Source organism: Mastacembelus armatus, chromosome 7, assembly GCF_900324485.2.
Source record: "Mastacembelus armatus chromosome 7, fMasArm1.2, whole genome shotgun sequence".
Taxonomy (NCBI): domain Eukaryota; kingdom Metazoa; phylum Chordata; class Actinopteri; order Synbranchiformes; family Mastacembelidae; genus Mastacembelus; species Mastacembelus armatus.
Window position 1 is genome coordinate 23,105,159 of NC_046639.1, and position 21,666 is coordinate 23,126,824.

At 38.9% G+C, this 21,666-nt stretch overlaps 1 protein-coding gene across 4 annotated transcripts; it reads right to left on the reverse strand.

Moving 5' to 3' along the window:
* Positions 1–111: 111 nt before the first annotated feature.
* trim33 (tripartite motif containing 33) lies at positions 112–21,490 on the reverse strand. Of its 4 annotated transcripts, XM_026332522.2 has the most exons (21): positions 20,884–21,490; positions 16,711–16,829; positions 15,266–15,419; positions 14,719–14,851; positions 12,938–13,054; positions 12,669–12,783; positions 12,007–12,153; positions 11,696–11,813; positions 11,075–11,361; positions 10,470–10,664; positions 9,317–9,373; positions 8,849–9,049; positions 8,031–8,163; positions 7,491–7,554; positions 6,847–7,000; positions 5,633–6,063; positions 5,368–5,479; positions 5,211–5,285; positions 3,853–4,005; positions 2,258–2,308; positions 112–841 (listed from the first exon to the last, which is right to left on the reverse strand). In XM_026332522.2, the coding sequence occupies exons 1-21, from the start codon at positions 21,458–21,460 to the stop codon at positions 620–622; spliced, it is 3,615 nt and encodes a 1,204-aa protein (XP_026188307.1). In that variant the 5' UTR covers positions 21,461–21,490; the 3' UTR covers positions 112–619. The 4 variants fall into 4 exon arrangements, with proteins under 4 accessions (XP_026188307.1, XP_026188306.1, XP_026188305.1 ...); XM_026332521.1 differs by lacking the exon at positions 9,317–9,373 and having other exon boundaries at positions 20,884–21,488; XM_026332520.1 differs by lacking the exon at positions 2,258–2,308 and having other exon boundaries at positions 20,884–21,488.
* Positions 21,491–21,666: the final 176 nt, after the last annotated feature.

Here is a 21,666-nt window from a genome sequence, read left to right on the forward strand (position 1 = left end):
AATTAAACCAACACTATCCGCATGGACAGATACCACCAAGAGTGTGTGAGAGAATATGTTTGAAGAGCTTCCTGGGGCCCTGGGCTTACTCCAACCACACAATTTCTTTGATATATTTCAAGAAGATGATTTATTGATGACGCACCCAAACATCTATACTGTAGGAATACCTTCAGTGGACTAGATTCTCTTATTTACATAACGTTTCCACAAAGTCATACAAATACTTGGTAGGTTTCATGTCAAAGTATAGATATAATACATCAAACAGAAGGGGATTTAATGTTTTATAACGCAAATGACAACAAATCTACAAATGAAAATGGATAAAAAGAAATGACCAATCATTAACTTAACTACCGCAAAATAGGTCCTACTTCAAACTCTAAGTTTTTGAGTGTCCATGAAATAAGGAAGGAATGCAGCTCTTCTATGTTTCTGTCTTCAACAGTTCTGATCAAGACATAGTTGACAGTAATTCTTTCAAAGGCAATGAGATAAACCAAGCAGTTTGTACAGCGAGTCTTGTCCATTTTGTTTACTGCCTTCAACAAAGGAGAAATGTGGAATATGACAGTTTTCACTTCTCTCTTTTTTTTTTTTTTGTTGTAGTTGGTTCTCATTTGATGTGGACTACTTTCTCATCTGTTTTTAATCGTTTGCGTCTGGGCTGTATGAAGTCCTCCTCAGACTCATCTGTGTCATCATCATCCTTATCCTTTTCGCCCTGGGACTCAGGCTCAGGTGTTTCAGGGAAGCTCTGCCCTGGAAAAATCTCCTGCAGCTTTTCCTCAAAGTGAAGACTCACTGCCTTGCCAGATATCGCCATCTCTGATCCCGCCTGCCGGAGGAGGACGAGGAAGAAGTGGGAGGAAAAGTGGGTGAAGAGTGATATGGAGGAAGCAGGTGTCACCATACCATTGAGCGGGAAGAGTGAGTGGGTTGAAACAGGGACAAGGAAGAGGAGAATGAGGAAACAAATTAGATCTGGTTAAGATTCTTGGTGGCAGGGTGGCCCCAGCTCAACCTTGCTGTACAGAGCAGAGATATCCTGCTGCTCCATCCCACTGTGGCTCCATGAAGCATTCCCACAATTCAGAGTTAATAAAGCTGGTTTCAAATACTGCCACATGATCCAAGGGTCAATTAACCATCCTGTAGGAATGTGAATTTTAAAGGTTGCTGAAAACCTCTGCTACCAGTAAAGGAGCATTTTAACACCACTGAGACACACCCACACCCACACCCACACACACACACACACACCCACACCCACACCCACACCCACACACACACACCCACACACACACACACCCACACACACACACACACACACACACACACACACACACACACACACACACACACACACACACACACCCACTATATGAAAAGAAAAGCCTCATTGTCAATCTAACATTACACGCCTTCCCTAGTTTGCCATAAGACAGTACTTACTTAGATACTTACTTAAGACTTACTTAACTTAACTAAATGTTCTTGATATAAATTAAAGAACATTTTTGTTTGATCTTCAGACCAGGACAGTTTTACGATTTACTTTGAAATATCCTACATTATAGTTCAGTGGTCTCAAGCTACTGCAGTACTTGCTCCTCTCCACGGGTAACTTGACATTTAGACCTTGCTTTAATCAGCTATCTTAATTCTGGGCAGAAAATAACTCCACAGCTCAATTTCTTAAAGCAAGTAGTAGTTTTGGGTGTAGAAAGCCCAAATCATCAAAACCAAGTGTGGACAGATGCTCATGTGCTGCTGGTTTATAAGTCTCTTAAAATGAAAGTAAATAAAGCTACAATTTTGATAGTTCTTCTTTCATATGCATATACACTACATTACTATATTTTCACTCTCATGGCCATATATTTTCACTTCTATATATACACAGTATGTGTATTTTTTCCTACTGCAGATACGTTAATCTCTTTCACATATCTCTTAATTTTACATTTTAAAGTTAACCATTCATGTGGTTACATCACTGCTCAAGTAAACGTAACCAAATCATACAGGTGGAGTTTTTTTTTTTTCCTTTTACAGGACCTCCAGACGCCCTGGAATATCAGTGATCTGATAGTGATCCCCTTTTCTTTTATGTTAAATGGAAAGAAATGTAGTAAAAATTCCCAAAGTTTACTGCTTGTGATTTGTCTATGCTAAGATGAAGGGTAACAATATTTCTTGGAGCCTCAGTGGGAGGGGACAAGACATCTGTGCTCTATTTGAAACGGCTTACCTGCGTATTAATCTGTTTCTCCTCATCATAAACCTGGATTATTCGAGACATCTAAAAAGGGGCAATAACATTACAACAAAGACAGTGAAGCAGCAAGGGGGAAGAAAAGAGTTCACACCACAGGCAGGTTAGATAATAACAGATCAGAAATCTGTTCATGACTGTGCTCAAGCCTATGAGGTGTGCAGCACCAAGTGCAGATATTAACAGCAAGTAAAGGTCCATAGAGTCACATAAGCTACTGAAAACTACAGGAAGCGGTTCATGTTTCTACAGCAACCAGTCCATGTTTCTGCAGTGCCCAGTTCATGTTTCTGTATCACAATTTTTTTGCACTTCATTTCCTGTTTTATCAAAAGTATTTGGTCTTTCTTTATTTATGTGTAAGCAAAAACATTATTTAGGGTTTTAGAAAATAAAACCTAGTCAGGAGACTGTTCTTTTCAACTAATATAATCAGAGACATGAATTAATCATAGCTAGTGTAACTGACTGGAAATAGTTTAATTAACCTGTACTTTCAGTAATAGCACTCAAGAGCCCTCCATCCTATGCAGTTGTGGTTAAAAGGCAAAATGTTCTCAACAGGGAAGATGGTAAATCTTGATCTTTATGTGTGTTGCCATGGGTGGCCAATGTTACCACCTAAAGTTATGAATGACTTAAATTTGAGCAACCAAATTACATTACAGTGATGTTCTACTTAAATGTCTTGTTATATTGTTTATTTATGCAAACTAAATCGGCAGGTGTTCTGAGCAGTGTCAGCATACTGAGGACCATACTTGCTGTTAATTTTGGTTAAACAACATTTGTATAGTCTTTACAATCACTATTAGCTTAAAGAAAATGTTTCTGGTGGGTATGCTGAGATGTCAATCCTGATACTGTTTGCTTCTTGAAAAAAAGATAAGCTCCCTCATGTGGTTGTGATGTATGATACATTAGGCAACAGTATAAAAAGATGTTCCAGTACAGATGGAGGCACCATATCAGAAGCACTTTACCAGATATCCACATCAGCATCTCCAACAGCACCAACAAAAATACATTCATTATATTCTAAAACACATCATTCCCACCTAGAAGAATGTGCATTAAGATGATGTGAGATCACATGACTAGAGTGATCCATTACAAACTAAATTTGTAACCTATTATTATGATTATTGGTGCTCAAACAGTGTTCCTGCAGCCAGTGTGAAGAAGCTCTGCTTTTACACTTCATCTTTTGACAGCCAGTGTTAGTAAGTGAACACAACTGTATGCATGATGCAGTTCAGAAGCAGCACTTTCCACTAACTTTTCCAAAGTCTGTGTCTTTACATTATGGTTAGACTAATATATTGGTTTGGCAATTTTGGCCCCACCGAAGACATAAGTACTGTTTACTTATGTTTATTCCAATTCATAATTAATTTAAGGCCTTAATGTATTAGCCTTTTATCATTTGAGGGTACAGTCAATTGAGTCCACGCTTTTGAATCTTCTGGTGCAGTTCAAGATTTAACCCATACTAGTCTAACCCTTGTCTGCATGCACACACACCAGCAGATGCCATTCCGTGAAGCAGGCTCAAGACTCATGCTGCTCACCTCATTGTATTTTGCACAGTTTTTGAAGACCAGGCGCATATCGGAGACAAACTCCTGGATGGACTGGTAGTACTGGGAGCTCCGTAACTGCAGTTTCTTCTTCACTTTCTTCAAGTCCATGGGCTGCTTGATAATCTTGTAGTAATTGGGCACCTAAGTGAAACAAACGTAGTTCAGACAACTCTCAAAAGCAAAAAGTAGTTCAAACATAGGCTGATGAAAGGTTTCTGTTTGCCTTAAAAGGAAGCAGAGATTTGTGCAGCTTGAAGATTGGCAGCAGTAAAAAGAAGAGATCAGACACAAAGGCAGTGGAACTGAGGTTTAGGTTGTGGAAAACCTGGAAAACAGTTCAACCTTTTGGTGATTTTAGAGATAGCTGGGTTTTTTGGACTGATGGTGATATGAATTACTCACCAATTACTCAGCATAAAGAATTGGATTTATAGTACGTCTGACTGGCAGCCTGGTGCTGAAAAGTTTCCCAGATCAAATGAACTGCAGCATATAGACCCTTAAAACAAAAGTATCTCACCACTCTACAAAAGCTCTTTGTTCAACGGTACTTTTAATTGGTTTTAGAGCTGCTGACTATCCTGAATTCCAATATACACTGATGTACTTTTTATGTTTGTTACAGCTTGTTACGTGTGAAAAACTTTTTACTGGGCTCTTTTTGGACTCTCACTCACCTTTGTATAACTCACATAATCCAAAATAAGATCTAAAACATCCTCTAAGCTTGAAAAAGAAAATATGAATATAAAATTGCTTTATATTGTGTTTGTGGTCTGTAGTGAGTCAAGGTCTGAGCCTATCTGTCTAGATGTAGCTTTAGCTGTTGAGCGGTTTTGAGATCCTAATATTCTTAGGGCAGGGGAATAATGCCCCAATAGATCCACAAGCAGACACAAACATGACACAACAAGAAGGTTATGGGTTTGAATCCCTGTCAAACCTAGGGCCATTCTGTGTGAGTCTGCATATATTCCCTTTGTTTGTGTGGGTTTTCTCCACACAGACAAAGCAGTTCAAAGACATGCAGATTGGGATTGGACTAACACTCTAAATTGCCTGTAAGTGTAAATGTGAGTGTACATGTTTGTCTCTATGTGTCAACCCTGTGCTAGACTGATGATCTGTCCAGGGTGTACCCCACCTCTTGCCCAAGCTGGGTTTGGCTCCAGCCCCCCACGACCCTAAATGTGTCAGGATAACTAGTAAATAATGGATGGTTGGATTTAGAAAAAGGATATTTGTAAATCTGCATAAAATTGTTTGGGGTTTACAGGCACTGTGTGTGTGTGTGTGTGTGTGTGTGTGTGTGTGTGTGTGTGTGTGTGTCACATAGTGCCACTTACAGAGCTAGGAACAGGTTCCCTAAAGCCCACGCTAAGCTCATGACAGAAGATGTACAGCAGGAGACGTTCACATCTCTGCAGAGAGAGGAATAAAGAGGATTAGCTGTGTCACATTAATCATGAAAAGGTTCTCTGAGGATGTAGTGGATATACTGACCCTTTGGTCTTCAGGACTTAGGGCCTGGTCTCCTTTGATTTTCCTGTTGTCATCACAGTACTCTATCTCAGGGTTGGTGAGACTCCGGCAAAAAGTGCAGAGGAAGTCACCCCTGCAGCACAACAATCACAAAGAGGACTAATTTTGTATAGAATTTGCATTGGAAATTAACAGAACCTAATACCAAACATTTCAAGAACATCCAGAATAATATATAAAAAATAATAACTAGTCATATACTAATAAACCTATATAGCCCACTTACTTGGGGAATATTTTTATGGTGGGCACATGGCATTTCATGTGAAACACTTTGGGACAGCGGTCACAGCACAGCAGGTCACCACCGTTGATGCAAACGGCACACCAGTCTTCATTGGGGTCGTCATCCTTCTCACTAGGATTGCCTGTTCCCACAGGTGCCTCAGTCTCCTTAGGTTCTGTCCCCTTGTCTGAGTTCCCATTAATAAGAGCAGGGCCTGCTGTGCTGCTGCTGTTCTCAGTGGACCATGAGGTAGTGGAGGTCAAAGTGGTAGCAGAAGATGATGATGTGGCTGCACTGGAGCCATTTAGTCCAGAACAAGGTGTCTCTGACTGGGGTTCTGCTTTGATACGCTCCCCTACAGCCTTGAGGGCATCCTGGCCTGCAGAAACGGCCCCTAACACTGGCACGGGACTGTTCTCTGGACTGCTCATCTGAGGGAAACACAAAAATATTTGCAGATTTTCATGTGTCCTATTATTTTTACATATTGAGAATTTTACTTGGAGTCTGTCTGCATGAAGCCCCAGAAATGACCAATGTCCCTAAAAGACATTTTGATAGGTGGTAAAAAGTCCAACAGAACACATCAATAAATAAGAGTTGAGTTGACCACTTTTGTTATTCCATCAGTCTCAGCACATCAATAGCCTTTCATCCATTTTTCCACATTGTCCATACTACATTTTCTATTTTTCACGTATATTCCATTTTCCTTTTGACATGTCCAATTTTCTCTGTTGCTTTATAAATGAATGAGTAGGGCAAATATAAGGCCGGAATGTTTAAAGAAAAGACTGATGGTTTTTGTCTGAATCATTACACACAAGTAATTCATTCACAGTGCAGAGTTATGTGGTGGAATACGTCATGACAAAAATGTCCAGTGTCAGATATATTTTTTTGGCAAATTTTACAATGTACTTTCTTCTGTTTTTGTTTTGGGTTAGATTATTAATGACAACATTATATTTAGATAAACGTACTTTTACCATACTCTTCTAACTAGACTTTCTTTTCACACAGTCCTTCCACAGTCAGCTACTGGGAAAGACCGTGAGCCATATTGTACAAACTAAGATGTAAACTGAGCCCAAGGACAATGCATTTTAAACAAAAGAGCTGCTAAAAAAGTGGTAGATCAGGGCAATATATTAGAAATATTAATATTTCCAAACCCTATAGCTTGTTTTTAAACTAATGGATAAAGAACTTACCATGCAGGCACTTCTCCCAGCATCTTTGCCACGCTCTGTCTTCAGAGAAGAAGCTGGACATGTGTAGTTATCATCTGTACTAGGCTCCTGTTTCACTCTCACCTGCTCCACCGCAGCTCCACTTCCTGGCCCCGTCCTTCCTGCAGAGCTACAGCTTAAACACACACAAACAGTTTTTTAGACATATTGACAACATACAAAAATCAATTGCTAATTATGATCCTACTCATTTAGCTCAGCTAGACCACAGAGAAATCATGACAGATTTCAATCCTAATGTTGATCACAAGACAAACAGTGGGTAAAAGCGAGAGAAAACTAAACTGACACATAGTTAAAGGTGGTTTAAGTGTGACAGGCAAGAGCATTATGATTACTTTTAAACAGACCTAAAAACCTTGTTCTTCAGATTAAAAAAAATGACTGTAACAGTCGTATATGAATAAAATATGGATTTCTAGTGTGAGATAAGACCCATGACACTTGATTGTCAAGTCTCAGGTTAAAGCTTTGTTAGAACCTTCACCAAGTCCCATCTGTAAATCACTGCTTAATATTTGACTCAGATACTGTAACTCTGACTAGTGAAATGTTAGCAGTGACACTCAGTGTCTTGTTACCAAAATACTTTTGTATTTTCTTACCTGCCTCTGCTGCCTGTGCTGGATGTGCTTGAAGGTCGTGCAGGTGTGTGGGCATTGGACAGACCTGAAGACACAAAACAGATGTTACAGCTGCAATAATCACTTCTCACTGTACACATATGTGAAATTTTGATTGCTTGGGGAACATGAAACTGCTGATTATATCAAGAAAGCAGAAACAGAATATGATACAGACTGTGGGTGACAATGTCAGGGGTCTGTGTGTATGTGTGTGCTGGTGAATGTATGAATATGTGGCTTAGTTGGGACTAACGTGATGATTATTTTCTGCCTATTTAATAGGAGGAGCCTCCAGAACACAGAAGAGGATGACAAAGAAAGAGAGAGAGAGATGGCTCACATAAACTGCTCAACACTGTGTCTGTATGTCAGGCTGGCGGAGAACTCACAGTGACAGAACAGTCACAGTGATATAACCATGAAACTAATTTGGACATTTTAAAGGAGGGGGAAAAAAGCTGAAAAATAAACAAAATCGTTGTTAGAACAGTATGGGAGTTCCTCTCCCTGAACATGTACCTGAAGATCCAGGTGAGTGTGTGGACAGTCCAGGTGAGGGGTTCATATCCACTGAACCCAGCTGATGCTGCGTGCTGGCTGTGATGTAGCGAGACAGGAGGTGCCCAAGACTGCTGGAACCTGCATCCTCTAGCTAATAAAGCCAGATATGCACAATGTTAGGGAAAACATCAAAAGTTGAAAGGAATTAATTGAAAAAATATTCTCAATTAAGGAAAATACAGCCAGCTATCAAACAAAAATTGGAAAGTTTGTGGGTTAAACCTAAGAATTCATGCACAGCCTCAGAATTCATGGTGTAGATTATAGACATGTATTTAAAGTCATTATATTTTCATTCTTTCATTCTCATTTGCCTATAACACATATATTTCATAATTTCTCAAAATATTACACATAGCTTTAATGTATGTTCCCATTATCATGGCAAAACCTGCACCTCCACATCAATGTGAATGTGACATGCAATGATGGTTCTGTGACATACACCTTGCTTGGTGAAATAGAAGCATGAAGTTGCAGCTGCCAAGTTTAAAAAAAACAAACAAACAAACTGAAAAAAAAAAAAAAAACTGTTGGAGTGTTTGAAATGTAGTTATCTACTGTTGGCAACATTATTACAGTAGCTGAAGTGGCACCATTAGTTTGATTTCATTTAGATTCACAGTTCAAATAGCCCAAATATGACATTTTTATATAAATGTACATTTGATATGTTCAACTTCTTGATTATATTACATTCCACAACACTGTCATTTGAAGATTTATTTGGCAGCGGAAGATTCCTTTTTGAGGCAGATATTTTAGAATGTGCACACCTGAATGGGTGGGATCTCAGGTAAGCAGGGCAGGTTCTCAGGATTTGTGACGGACGGGATGAGCTCGATGGGACCTATGATGGGACTGGCAGGGCCACGGTGAGAATGGGCTCCAGCCATACTGGCACTGGTGGGACTTGTAGGGTTTGCATTATGGAGGGATGCCACTGGGAAAGGCCCTGCGTGCCCTGGGTTGGAATGCTGCACAGAAAAAGAGATGGAGGGATGGAGGGCAAGAAAATCATTGAAAGGAAAGAAGGAAAAAAGGAAGGAAGAGAGCAACAACAAAGGGAAAAAAGGAAGTAAGAAAGAAGGATAACATTATAGGAACAATTAGGCAGGTCACCCACTGAGTTTTAGCAAAAATTCTTTGTCGTGGGAACAACATGGTTGCATATTATCATGCATTTGGGTGACAACACATGCTCCACAAGACACAAATGACAAAGTAGGAAACAGGTGCCAAACCCCTGATTGTAGTAAGAAACGAAACCTTTGGTGGCTCATCTCAGATTCGATAGACATCTAGACACAAAGAAAAAGGGGCTGGATATAGTGGAGATTTCGCTTACCTAGTCTTACATGCAGGCAGTTAATGCACATCTTCTTACGGTATACATTACTTGACATGAGCAAATTATCAGTATTATATACACAGACATATTGGTGAGGCCGTGCTAAGCAGAACTGAGTGAGAAAATGGTAAATTAACACCTTTCTCATTTGTTCAAGAATTTTGCATTTTCAAAAATCAAAATGGAAATTAGATCAACCAAAACAGTAAATGACAATTCCACTTTAATTAAAATCTTTTATTTTAAAACTGGCAGCTCTGAACTCACTTTAAAAGGAAATATGTAAAGCTGTACCACCAGCTTCTGTAAGCATACACCATGCATGTACAGGTTTCACAAACATTGCCCACATGTATTTTTTTCCACTTAAATGAAATAAAGACACATTTTTGATAAGTATACCATCTATGAAAAATAAACAAGTTTAGTGCTCTCTGGTGGACTGATGATCTAAACAATATCTTTGAAAATATACAGTTAGACTATGTATCTGTTCATGTTGGCCAACGTATCAAAGAAGCTGTACTACAAAATCAGCTTAAAATCATATGCTAAACAAAAGATGCTAAAAAAGAACACTACAATTTAAATTCACTAACATGATTAAAAAACAACAAAAACAAACAAACAAACAAACAAAAAAAAAAACAGAACATCTGAGAGCCCAGCTGTCCCTGGATGTCAGTGTCCATTAGAAAAATTACTGTCTGCTTTTTTCTTTTGCACTGGACACATTAAAAAAAAAACAAAAAAAAACAGAAAAAATAACAATACTTTAAATACTATGTATTTCTCTTTTCCTGCTTCAGACCAGCCTCACCCTGTGTATCTATACAGCAACTGTTGACATTAGAGCTGACATTTCGTGTTTAACATTACCACATTTGCACAGCAGTACATAGAATTGTCCAACATTTACAAATAAATAAATAAATAAATAAATAAATAAATAAAATCACCACTTGTAAAATCCAAGCAGTCAAAATATTTTCTAAATCCCAAATTATATTATTTCATTACAGTGAATCCAGAGTGCTTGTACTGACCTGTCTCTGTAGCTGAGGCTGCATCATGGGGGTATACTGCTGTCCATTAAGTCTTGGCTGCGTTGTGGGCATTCGGCCCTGTGGTGGACCTGGTAAACGCATGTGGTGGGAGGAAGGGTACATTGGGGGACCTGGCCCACCGTTCATACCCCCAGGCCCTCTTGGTAACTGCTGCATACTGATGAGCCTTGGAGGCTGGTCAAAAAAAAAAAAAAAAAAAATCACACAATAACAGTGAGTAAAAATCTGGTCACTGAATAAAACAACCACATTCAAAACAAATACAGGAATTAAAAAAGTGTACAATTAATGCTGACAAACTGATATGGCCTGAAAAATGCTGAATCACAGTATGGCCCTTTAAATCTAATAAAGAAAAAACAGGCAATGCCCTATTTTAAAACCACCATTCATATATAAGATCTTCCGTACATATGTTCCAAGTCAGTAGCAAGTCTGTCATCAAATACTCTGGCTGATAATGAAAATAATGGTCTGTGGTGCTAAGAGTTTCAAGTAAGATCCTAAAATATGTCACATCAATTGGAGCACAGATTTTTGTTTATTTGCACAGTGGTACATTGACTGGTGAACATTTTCTGTACCTGCTGCTGAACCATGGGTGGGCCGGCTGGTCTGGCATGCTGCTGCGACATTTGGGAGGCGATGCGCATCTGTTGTTGGATCTGCTGCTGGTGCTGCTGTTGTTGCTGTTGCTGCTGCTTCTGTTGTGCATAGGCTGCCTGCTGCATGTGCTGCAGCCGGAGCTGGGCCAAGTTGATCTGTCCTTGGTGTTTGCCTGGATGACTCTGGCCTGGTGAAATGGGCGGTGCTCCTACCATCACATTGGGTGGCTGTGCAGGCGGAGGTGGTTTCTCAACTACCAAATTACCTACAATTTAAGGAGGGGTTATAAGGAGGCATAATTTTAAAAAAATGTGCATAGTCCAGAAAGGTACAAAATATATATTTTTTGAATTATATGGTAAGGAAAAGACAACTGTGCACTGCTTAATTTTTAAGTACCTACAAAGTAAAGCAATACTTCATACAGTGATCCATATGAGTATATATAGAAAAATATAAATAGAAATAAGCATTAGATAAAATTAAATGGCAAACTAATACGTATGTCTTAATCCTGTTTAAAATAAGTTAATAAGAAACTGAATTAATATTTAATGCAAAGAAATAATGACTGATGTGGGCTAATAAACTCCTCTCACCTAGATTGACCACATTTTTGGCCCAGAATGTGGGGTCACAAAAGAAGCGAACAACTCCATTGGCCTGGGGCACTGGCTCTAGCCTAGCCTTGAAAAGCTGGCGAAGCTGATAGAGGATCTACATGTACATATAGAGAGAGACAAATTTCTTTAGCTACCAAGCCAGGAAAAAAAAAAAAAAAATCAATATGTCAGGATGTGCTTTGTGGACTGTCTTGTGGTAAGCAATAAAATCCACAAGGTTAAAAAAAACAAAACAAACAAGCAAACAAAAAAAACAAAAAACAATTAGGCACCAGAGAGCAACATACCAGCCTCTTGCTGTAGAGTAGTGCTGTGCTGCTGCCAGTGGTGATGGCCCAGTGGCAGAAGTTGAGCACATGGTGGATCTGCTGGGCCAGCTGGGTGGTATCCTTATGCTGAGCAACAAGCCTCATACTGCGCTCTTTGTTCACGCTCTGAACAGAAATGGAAAGTATTGGAGGGAGGGATATGGTAAAGGACTACTGTTAAAACAGCTTTAACACCTCGGTTAAACAAATGAGACTGGACGAAGCCACTAAAATTTAATGATCCCAGAGGGGAGTTTGGGTTATTGCAGCAGCAGTTACTGCAATAATAGAAAGCAGCAAAAAAACAAAACAAAACAAAAAAAATAAACAGTTTAACTTGTAAACATATTCAGCACACAGAATTCTGACCATATTTGTATGTCCAGACACATACAGGGTACTACTGAAGCTTAAACTATAAACTAATTCTTGTATTTCCAAATGCAACACTTTAGTTACAGCAACATCAACTCCAGGAGTCAAATTAGGATGTTTAAGTGCAGTTACAGTCACTCAACAGGCTCATTGCTGCAAACTACTGTTTTGGATCAATTACAGTAAATGTACCAATTCTCTTTTTGAAGTGATTTTGTACCACCAGATAAAGCTTTAGGCCTGGTCGACTTTCATTAATCTCTTACCTCCAGCTGTTGCAGCAAGGATTTCCCCTTCTTGTTGATCTCATTTATTAGAGTAAATACTGCAATTTTGATCTCATGCTCCACCTTCTTATGTGTTTCACTCAGTTCTTTTAACCTGGATAAAATAAAAAACAGACATTTCATAAAGAGACAAGCCACAAGTGCCAATGCTGACTGTATTTGTGAGCCACTTGACATGGGTATTAACATACAGAAACTATGTCAATCTACAGCACTGGAAAGATATATGGAAATAAAAAAATCCACACCTGCTTTGCAACTGAGAGACAGAGTAATGGACATAGTTCTTCTTTTCTTGTAGTTTTGCCATGCTGGTCTCGATAATGCCTTTCTGGTTCTGAAAAGCCTCCTCCAGGAACTGGTACCTGAGAGTATAACGTAGTAACTTGCAACTTACAGAATATTTATAATTTTACAAATTAAACCAAAATAAAAAGGTTTGAGGTTTACCAGTGACAGTTCAAAAGTGTGTGAAAATTTCTGAGAGTTGGTGAGAAGGGAATGCTTTCCTTTGTGGTGTGCTTTAAGCCTACCTGAGAGATTGCAGCTGGCTGCTCATCAACAGAGAATCTAAGCTAGTAAACCTGAACTGATACTGGCTATTAAATAACAGTATGGATTGCTGCCGGCTTGGACAGCCAACATGGCAGCAGAAAAACTAGGCTACTAGCAGGAAGCTAAAATAAATAAAATAATTTGAAAAAAATATATATATGGCTGCAGGCTTGGAGAGCCTGCTCAAAAGCACAGAAAACAAAACAACCCTGGAGGCCTCTTACTGGCTAGCAAACAAAATAACAACCAATATTGGCTTTGACAAGAGCAGAAAAACTGAGCTGGTAGCAACAAGCTAAAGTAGTAGCAGTGGTTATAGAGATCCACCATTAAAAACAGCAAAACTCCAAATTCAAACAAGGATTACAAAATAGTAACACAACTTTGTGTTTGCAAAAGCTTTCACACCTACATGGACTCAAGTTTCCCCACAATCCTCAACTTACCTACCTCCTACGTACTGTCTGATTCAACAGACAAGCTTGGACCCAGCAAGCTCACCAAACACAGACTTTGTGCTGATTTAGTGAAAAAATGAACAAACAAGTGTTCGCTTGGAAGCGCAATAAAAAGTAAGGCTGACATCTGGCCAGAGTGAGTTTATTTTACTGTTCAATGCCCAGCAACCATATATACATGCTGAGTGTTTCATAGGCTTAGGTTACCTCATGTTTTTCCCAAAGAGATATAACACCATGAAAGCATCTGAATATTTAATACCAAATGCAGCTGTGATCCAGACAGATAGCTAGATTTACTTGTTAAGACTGGATTTCTTTGGTCATATTGGATATATCGTAATTCTATTGTTGGGTTTAAGACTGAAGTTCTGTAACTGACAATTTGTTGTAAATTCTACAGAAATACAACAAGTAGGGAGAGATGTTTCTTTGAATTTCCTCTCGCTTTATTTTTAGCATTTAATTTTATTTTACCATTTTACCTTCTATACTTAGGTTTTGTTGGCTGGGGTGGGAACTGTTGTCCATATGAGTAAAAAAGTTCATTCACATGCAGCATGTGATAGCGAGCCACACAAATAAATGTAAATGTGACTGCTGTAAATGTGAATCTGTTTTTGACAAGGCATCTTAAAACCTGATGGCCAGATTGACATAAAATGTAGCGCATCCATTCATACTCCAAATTGCATAAACATAAAGGTAACATATGGCTCACTGTTATGGATTATCTATTTAAAGCATGTTTTAGCTCTCTGCATGTGATTTTCATAATGTACTGTAATCAGCTAATAAGCAATCAATCAAAACCTCATGATAAATTGTGGGGAACTTTTAGCAATAAGGTCAATTAAGCTAACTGCAGTTCCAAAGCAGGCTAAACCAGTGTAAAACAATACAGCTTAATGGTTTAAAATCCTGACAGCAGTCGAAAGGTATCACTTAAAAAAAGTTTTTAAAAAACAGTCAGAGACTGACAGTCCATCAACACAGATGAGTGCATACTGAGCTACCTGTGCTCCTTGTGCTCCAGTAGCTGGCAGTCCCTACAAGTCAAAGTATCACAGGTCTCACAGAAAAGCTTCAGTGGCTCTTGTTTATGGATAGGACAGAACACAGGTCTCTGTCCTGTCGTACCAACAGACTCTGTAAACAAATAGGAGAACACACATCACTGTTAGAAATGAAATGCATATATATGTAGATGTATCAGGTGGAAGAAAAACAGAATAAAATAAAAAAATAAACAGCAAAAAAAGATGTCAAAGAGACACACACATACACACACACATATATATAAATATATATATATATACACACATACACACACACAAAGACAGTTTAACTTCACAGACAGATAAGGCATAAAATTCTGGAGAGAGCATAAGGATGTATGGTCTCTAAAGCTAAAGATACTGTCTATGCAATCCGTCTGCAACACAGTTACTACAAAAACAGCCTATCAGCAACACTACATTCACTGTCAACTAGGGTGCGTCTTACAGTTTGAGCTTCTCTTAACATTGGCTGGGTCTTCCCCTGGATGGTTACCCTTCTTACCGGAGGCAGCGTCAGCATCCTCCTTAGTGCGAATCTTGTGGTCCTTGGTAATTTTGACCCTCTGGTGTGCCTCTACGCAAGTCTTACACAACCATTCTCCGCATTCCACACAAAAGCCTATGGTTCCTGCATTGTCCTCGCAGCTTGTGCACACCTTCAAAAGATAACACCAATTAACATCTGCAACAACTCTGGATTGATTCAGTACAGGTGACTAACATCAAATTACTAAATCACCTTTGATCCTTTTCAAAAGGTATTACATTAAGTTAATAAAAAAGTAATATATGAACAATTAGCACTAAGAAAGCAAAACAAACAATAAACACTCAGTAAAACAGGTGTTTGTCGATGCCCAGTCTCTAACCACAATCATTTTAAGAATAAGGCTTTTTTGGCACCACTACAAAACATAATGCGGCTTTATGCAGTTAATATATTTACTTATGTATATATATATTAGTGCTGTCAAAATTAATGCGTTAACGCATGTGATTAATTTTTGTAAATTAACGCTTTTTTTTTTTAACACAATTAACGCAGATTTATTGTTTGCACTTCCTGTGGTACCTAATGTGACTTAGACGTGCGCGCTCCCCCCTTGTTTCGCCACGACCGAGTTTCACTCAAGATGGATGCAACAAGTAAGGGAGTTTTAGGGGGGAAATTTCTGTTCAAAACGCTGCTAACAGAACAATGTCTGAACCGCTACCAAGCAGAGTCCAAAATGGACATGGATGGGTGTCCCTTACAGTGGTGGAAAAAGAGACAAGCAACACATGCTAGGCTGGCTCCCATTGCACAAAAGTGCCTATCAACCCCTGCAAGCACAGTGCCTTGTGAGAGGTTGTTCTCACTCAGGTCACATCATCCAAAAGAAGAGAACCAAACCTTCCACCGATAATGTCAACAAACTAGTTTGTCTCAGCAACCGGCTGAATGAAAAGAAAGACTGAGTTTTTTTGATTTTGTGGTCTATAGTTCTGGGATATTTCTCACAGAATAACTTTCTCTCAGTCTGTTTTTAAGCTGAAACCTGTTTAATCAGTTTAACACAAAGTTATTTAGAAGAATCCTGCGAAATAGTAACCTCCATTCTAAAATAAAAGTTTTACACAAAAATGTTTTATTATTAATCACAATTAATTTTTGGAGGACCATGCGATGAATTAGTTGTTTTTTTTTTTTTTTTAAATCGAGTGACAGCACTAATAATAAATATAAAACCTGCTGTGGAGTTCAGGTAAATAGATGAAGTAGAAGTTATTGGTTTTAATTACATTTTACCAGAGTGCAGACCCAGCCAATCTTTGAATATGACACATGCTGAACATGTCTTTTAAATACTCTGCAGCAGGTACCCCAACAAATAGCAGCACATAAGGACTGATATGGATCGACTCGTACAAAGCATCATTGCCCTTGAACTAATAGCTGGGACATACCTGTGCAGCCTTTTCATCAGACGTGCTGGTGGCCTCTGTGGTATCTTTAACAAAGTAGTTGTCAATAATGTCACTCTGTTTGTAGTCCTGGTGGCACACTGAACAGCGCATAACATTTACTAGACACAGAAGAGAAAGAACATGAGGGAAATGTGAGTAAAAGGTCAAACAAAGTGATATTTTGCTGGATACATCCAAAGCTAAACAAGCAGCCACCATCAAGTACAAGTCCATATGTAAACTATTACGTGAAACCCCACTCACTCTCAGCTAAGATCTGCTGTGCTTCAATCAAAAGAGGATTAAAATGAAGCCTTCAGCAAGACTTAAACTCATTTCCGTAATTTCCTTTAAGTAAATTCATGTTGATGAAGATTCTTGGCACCGGTGAGCACTGCTGCCTATTCATGGGGGTAACTGATTTAGCGCTTGTCTCCAGAAGATTCAATCTCATCCTCCCCGGCATTTTTATTAGAATATTAAATCACATGGCCTTTTGACATTGAATTGCTTTTGTTGGTTTAATTAATGGAATTAGATAAATTAATAATATAATCAACAAATAATGAGCAAAGCATGTTAACTTTGACAGTTAAAGTTAAAAAGTGGTTCATATTATGCACAAGACTAAACTTTATATAAATGTTTTAGTCAGCATGTCAACCCTCCTCATCTAAGTCATAAACCCATAAATCCCCCCCCCCCCCCCTCCCACCACAAGCCAGCTGAGGTAAAAACCAGTGTAAACCAGTTTGAGCCAGTCTACATTGGCTTGAACAGCACACAGCCAGTTTGTGTAAGCTCCAGCTGCAGATCTCTGACTGATTGGTTGTGAAAGCAGCTGGACTGGAATTGCGCTGAGGAACCTGTACAAGCCCTAAACATAAACACACACACACACAGACACACACAGACACACACAGACACACACAGACACACACAGACACACACAGACACAGCTGTCACTATGAACCCCCAGCCCCATACACACACAATTAAAACTGTATTTTACCGGATTAGGACATAATTTAACCCCAATAAAACATTAGCTTAACCAAATTAGGCTACTACTTTTCCAAATATTAAATGTCCCCATCTGAAAAAGTGGCAGATATTATCACGTTTCAGCTCTGGTTGAGGTTACTGTTCACTTTCATTTAATTGGAATATGGAGTAGTTTTGGAGATAAACCTTGCCTTGATTATAACATTAAATTACGATCTTAAATCATTCATATCGAAGTCATATTTAATCATCTGCACATCTATTTTCTTCAAGAAAGCAATGCTGTAAGCCTTCAGGATGTTATGAGGTGTGTAACATATAAGAAGCTAAGATGCATGTCACATTACAAGTTACCACCAGGTATAGTACAAATGAAATGTAGAAAGTGATGATGAACTCATAAGTGGATTAGGAATTTACTAAGCTGCTACTTTACTAAATGTTTAATCTTGTAGGAAAGTTGTGAGGAACCTCAGCAGTCACATAGCTTTTTTCATTTTCTCAAGAAATGAACAGGATTTCAGAAAAAACATATGCCCTTTAACAGATTATCTACCCTGGAAAAGTTTTGGCAATTATCACCAATTACAATAAGTTATTAACTAGATTTCCTTGGACCAAGTAACAGGGTTTAGCCATATTTAATCAGTAGCCTGGCTAAGTGTTGTGACCAAGCACAGATGATGTAATTTGTAATCCTTCATATGAAGCAATGTTAATCAGTGCTATAAATGTAGTTACTAACAAACTTTTTGTAGAAGTTAAGTGTTGAGGTGAAAGTGGTCAATTAATTTCTGAAATATTAGGGTTTTTACTAACTGAAGAAGTAATGTGAAACAACTCAGAGAGAAGCTGTGTACTTCATTACTATGTTAACAGAGAGAGTCTTGTAATACCACAGCTTCCAAAAATTCAACATGGTGATGAGGTCTGGCTGCAAATGTGGACAAAGGATCATACAAAGTAATACCATTTTCCCCCGTCAATTTCAAACCATGGAGCAGAGTCAGATCATTTTAACCACATAGGTACACACTAAGGTAAATAGAACAACCCACCTAAAATATATTAGTTTTAACCCAGAGGCAACTTTTGTGGTGTCACAAATTCAAATCATATGATACTGAATCTCTCCTGAAACCAACATTAATGTGATTCATGAAAATGGCCTATAGACAATGTGATATTAAAACTCTTCACTGAGATCAATACTAACAAAATAATATCAAGATTGTGGAAGGTGCTGTAAGGAAGTAAAGTTTCACATGTGGATAACAGAAAGAAAACGAGATGTCACCATGAGATGCCTATATAAGCATCTTAGGGATTCTTTGTTTTCCATGGATGTTGCGTTTATATTTTTCCTGTTCAACACTACAATAAATTTATTAGTGTAGTGTAAAGGGTCACATAAACAGGAAATGAACCCAGATACCTGCAAGTATGTTATCAATAGAGTTGTTCTACCAAATATAAAAAGCAGAGGTTTAATTTGCTGAAGCCTATCTTCAACAGAGAGAATGAGGTAGGGTAATTATGGATTAAATACTATAAAATGATAATGACAGACATAATTTTACCCTTGAGGAGAGAACATACCTTTAAAATCTGGGCAGTTTTGACTGAGTGGAAGTGAAAACCATGCCAGAACTATGTTTTGCTTAAGTCCACATCTGCTTTCAGAATGAAGCTGAACTGTTGTTGATTAATGTAGTAATATTATGGAGTGTGTGCATCTTTTAAAAGCAATAATGCCACAAAAATATTCAGTAGCCTTTCTCTTCATTACTGAAGAGATTAAAACTATAGAATGACAAACGTAAAATCAAATAAAAAATAAAAGTAATAACCAAAAAAAAGGTGTCAAAGCAAAATGATTCATATCTTAATATTTGCAAAGTAACCATTGTTTGCCCTGATGCTAAAGTTGTGTAATGTCCTAAGGCAGCCCTATTCGTCTACTGCAGTAATCCATATTATGACAAGAACAGTTTAAGTAAATAAAGAGAAACCACAGGCCATCATTACTTTAAGACATGAAAGTCCACCAATCAGGAAAATGGCAAGAACTTTAAACTGTCTTCAAATGCACTCTTATTTGATAAATTGTCAAAACCATAAAACTCAATAATAGAACAGGCACTCATGAAGACCACGCGTACCTCTGCTGTAGTTCTTTAGAGGTACTGGTGTCTGAAATAATGTGGTATGGAGGTGTTTAGCTGGTGACTCTGTTAGCCATTTATTCAGAATTCAAGGCACACTGAACAAGCATGGCTGGTAAAAACACTGGGTAAAGGTATCTCCACTTTTGACTTATAAACTGCTGCTCTCATTTGGATTTCTAGGGATCCAGTTTAAATACTAGTGTATTAAGTATTTATTAATTATTTACTACACCTGACTTCCTCTTCACTAATGTCCAACTGTTCATTGTTGATACTGAATATGCATGTTCCCATTCTAAGTCTGATTAGTAGTCGTTTATTAGTATTTATATCTAAAATGATTACATTTCTGGTATGAGAGCAAACGGATCAATCTTGAAAGCAAAGACCAGAAGCCACTGGAAACCTGTCAAATAATTATTGCCTTGGAATGGACCATGGGAACTATGAACCTAAGGTGATTTCTCTTCCAGTGGTGTGGAATGGTTTCAAACCATCACTGATTCAGCATATAGCTTATTTGACCAAAAAAAACCCCAAAGAAGTCACCTGATCATTTTGGTTCATGTTACTCACTGTTTATATGTATTATGGCAGAAGAAGAGATTACAGCCTAGACCAATGATATGTTTGAAAGGGAGATGGGAGTGTTTATAACCACATATAGCCCCATCACAAAACTAAAATGGAATTCGCTGGTGTGTGCCCATGAAACAAACAAACAAACACAATATTGCCCTCTAAGGTGCTGCCACCGTAGCGCAGAGGTAATAAAAATGCCCTCTAAGGTGTCCCCACGGTTGAGCAAACATAAAAGGTGCACCCAGAATCGAAGAAACACATAAAGTGCCCTCATATTTTTCCTGCCATGCTCCTCAGGCAGAAAGAACCTCTCCACCTGCTGAACTACAAACTGTTCAATTCATCTTAATTAATATGAGATGACCGAGCAGACGACAAATAAATAGCGACAATCCTGGAAAAAAAACAAAACACTTACCTATGTGTGTGTCAGTTTGGCCGTGTGGTCCAGGCACCTGTACACTTATCTGCCTGTCTGGTTGCGGGATACATTTGCGGCAGAACGAGTGCAGACAAGGCAGAAGTTTTGGTTCAGAGTCTCGGCTCTGAAGACTTTGTTTACACACTGCGCACGTATCCAGTAAATTCATGGGAGCGGACACCGGCGTGGCCGCTTGAGCCGCGGGAGGGGGTGACATTTCAGTGGTGAGTCCGCCAACCGAAGCATCTCCTGTTGCCGGGGATTCAGCTGCCGTCGGGTCCGTGTTGGTGCTGCCGGACGCAGCCGGGCTCACGGCGTCGCTACCGCTGGCTTCCCCTCCCGCACCAGGAGCCCCTCCGCTGCTAACGTCCGTTCCGTCGCTGTTCAGTGCAACGTTAGGTGACTCCTTAGCGTTATCATGGGGCTCCGTTTCTTCACTGCCCTTTGCATTTCCCTCTATGACTATTACTGCATTTTCGTCTTTCTTCTCTGGCTGCTCGTTGTCTTGTACTGAAGGCACTAAGTCCGAATTAGCCGACAGTTCCATATCCTCCTCGCCTTTGTTGTCCGCCATCTTCCTTCCTTTTTGAACCGCTGCACGTCCTGCGTTGCTTCTCGAACCAGGAGTACGTACGATTACGTCGTGACGTTATCAATCCTGGAGTTTGTTTTCATGGAGCGTGGTTAATATGCTTCTGTAGTTATTTTCTATAACGTGAATGCACCACCTGTGAGTTAGTAAAAATAATGTTTTATAGGTTGGTATTGTTGGTTTAAATT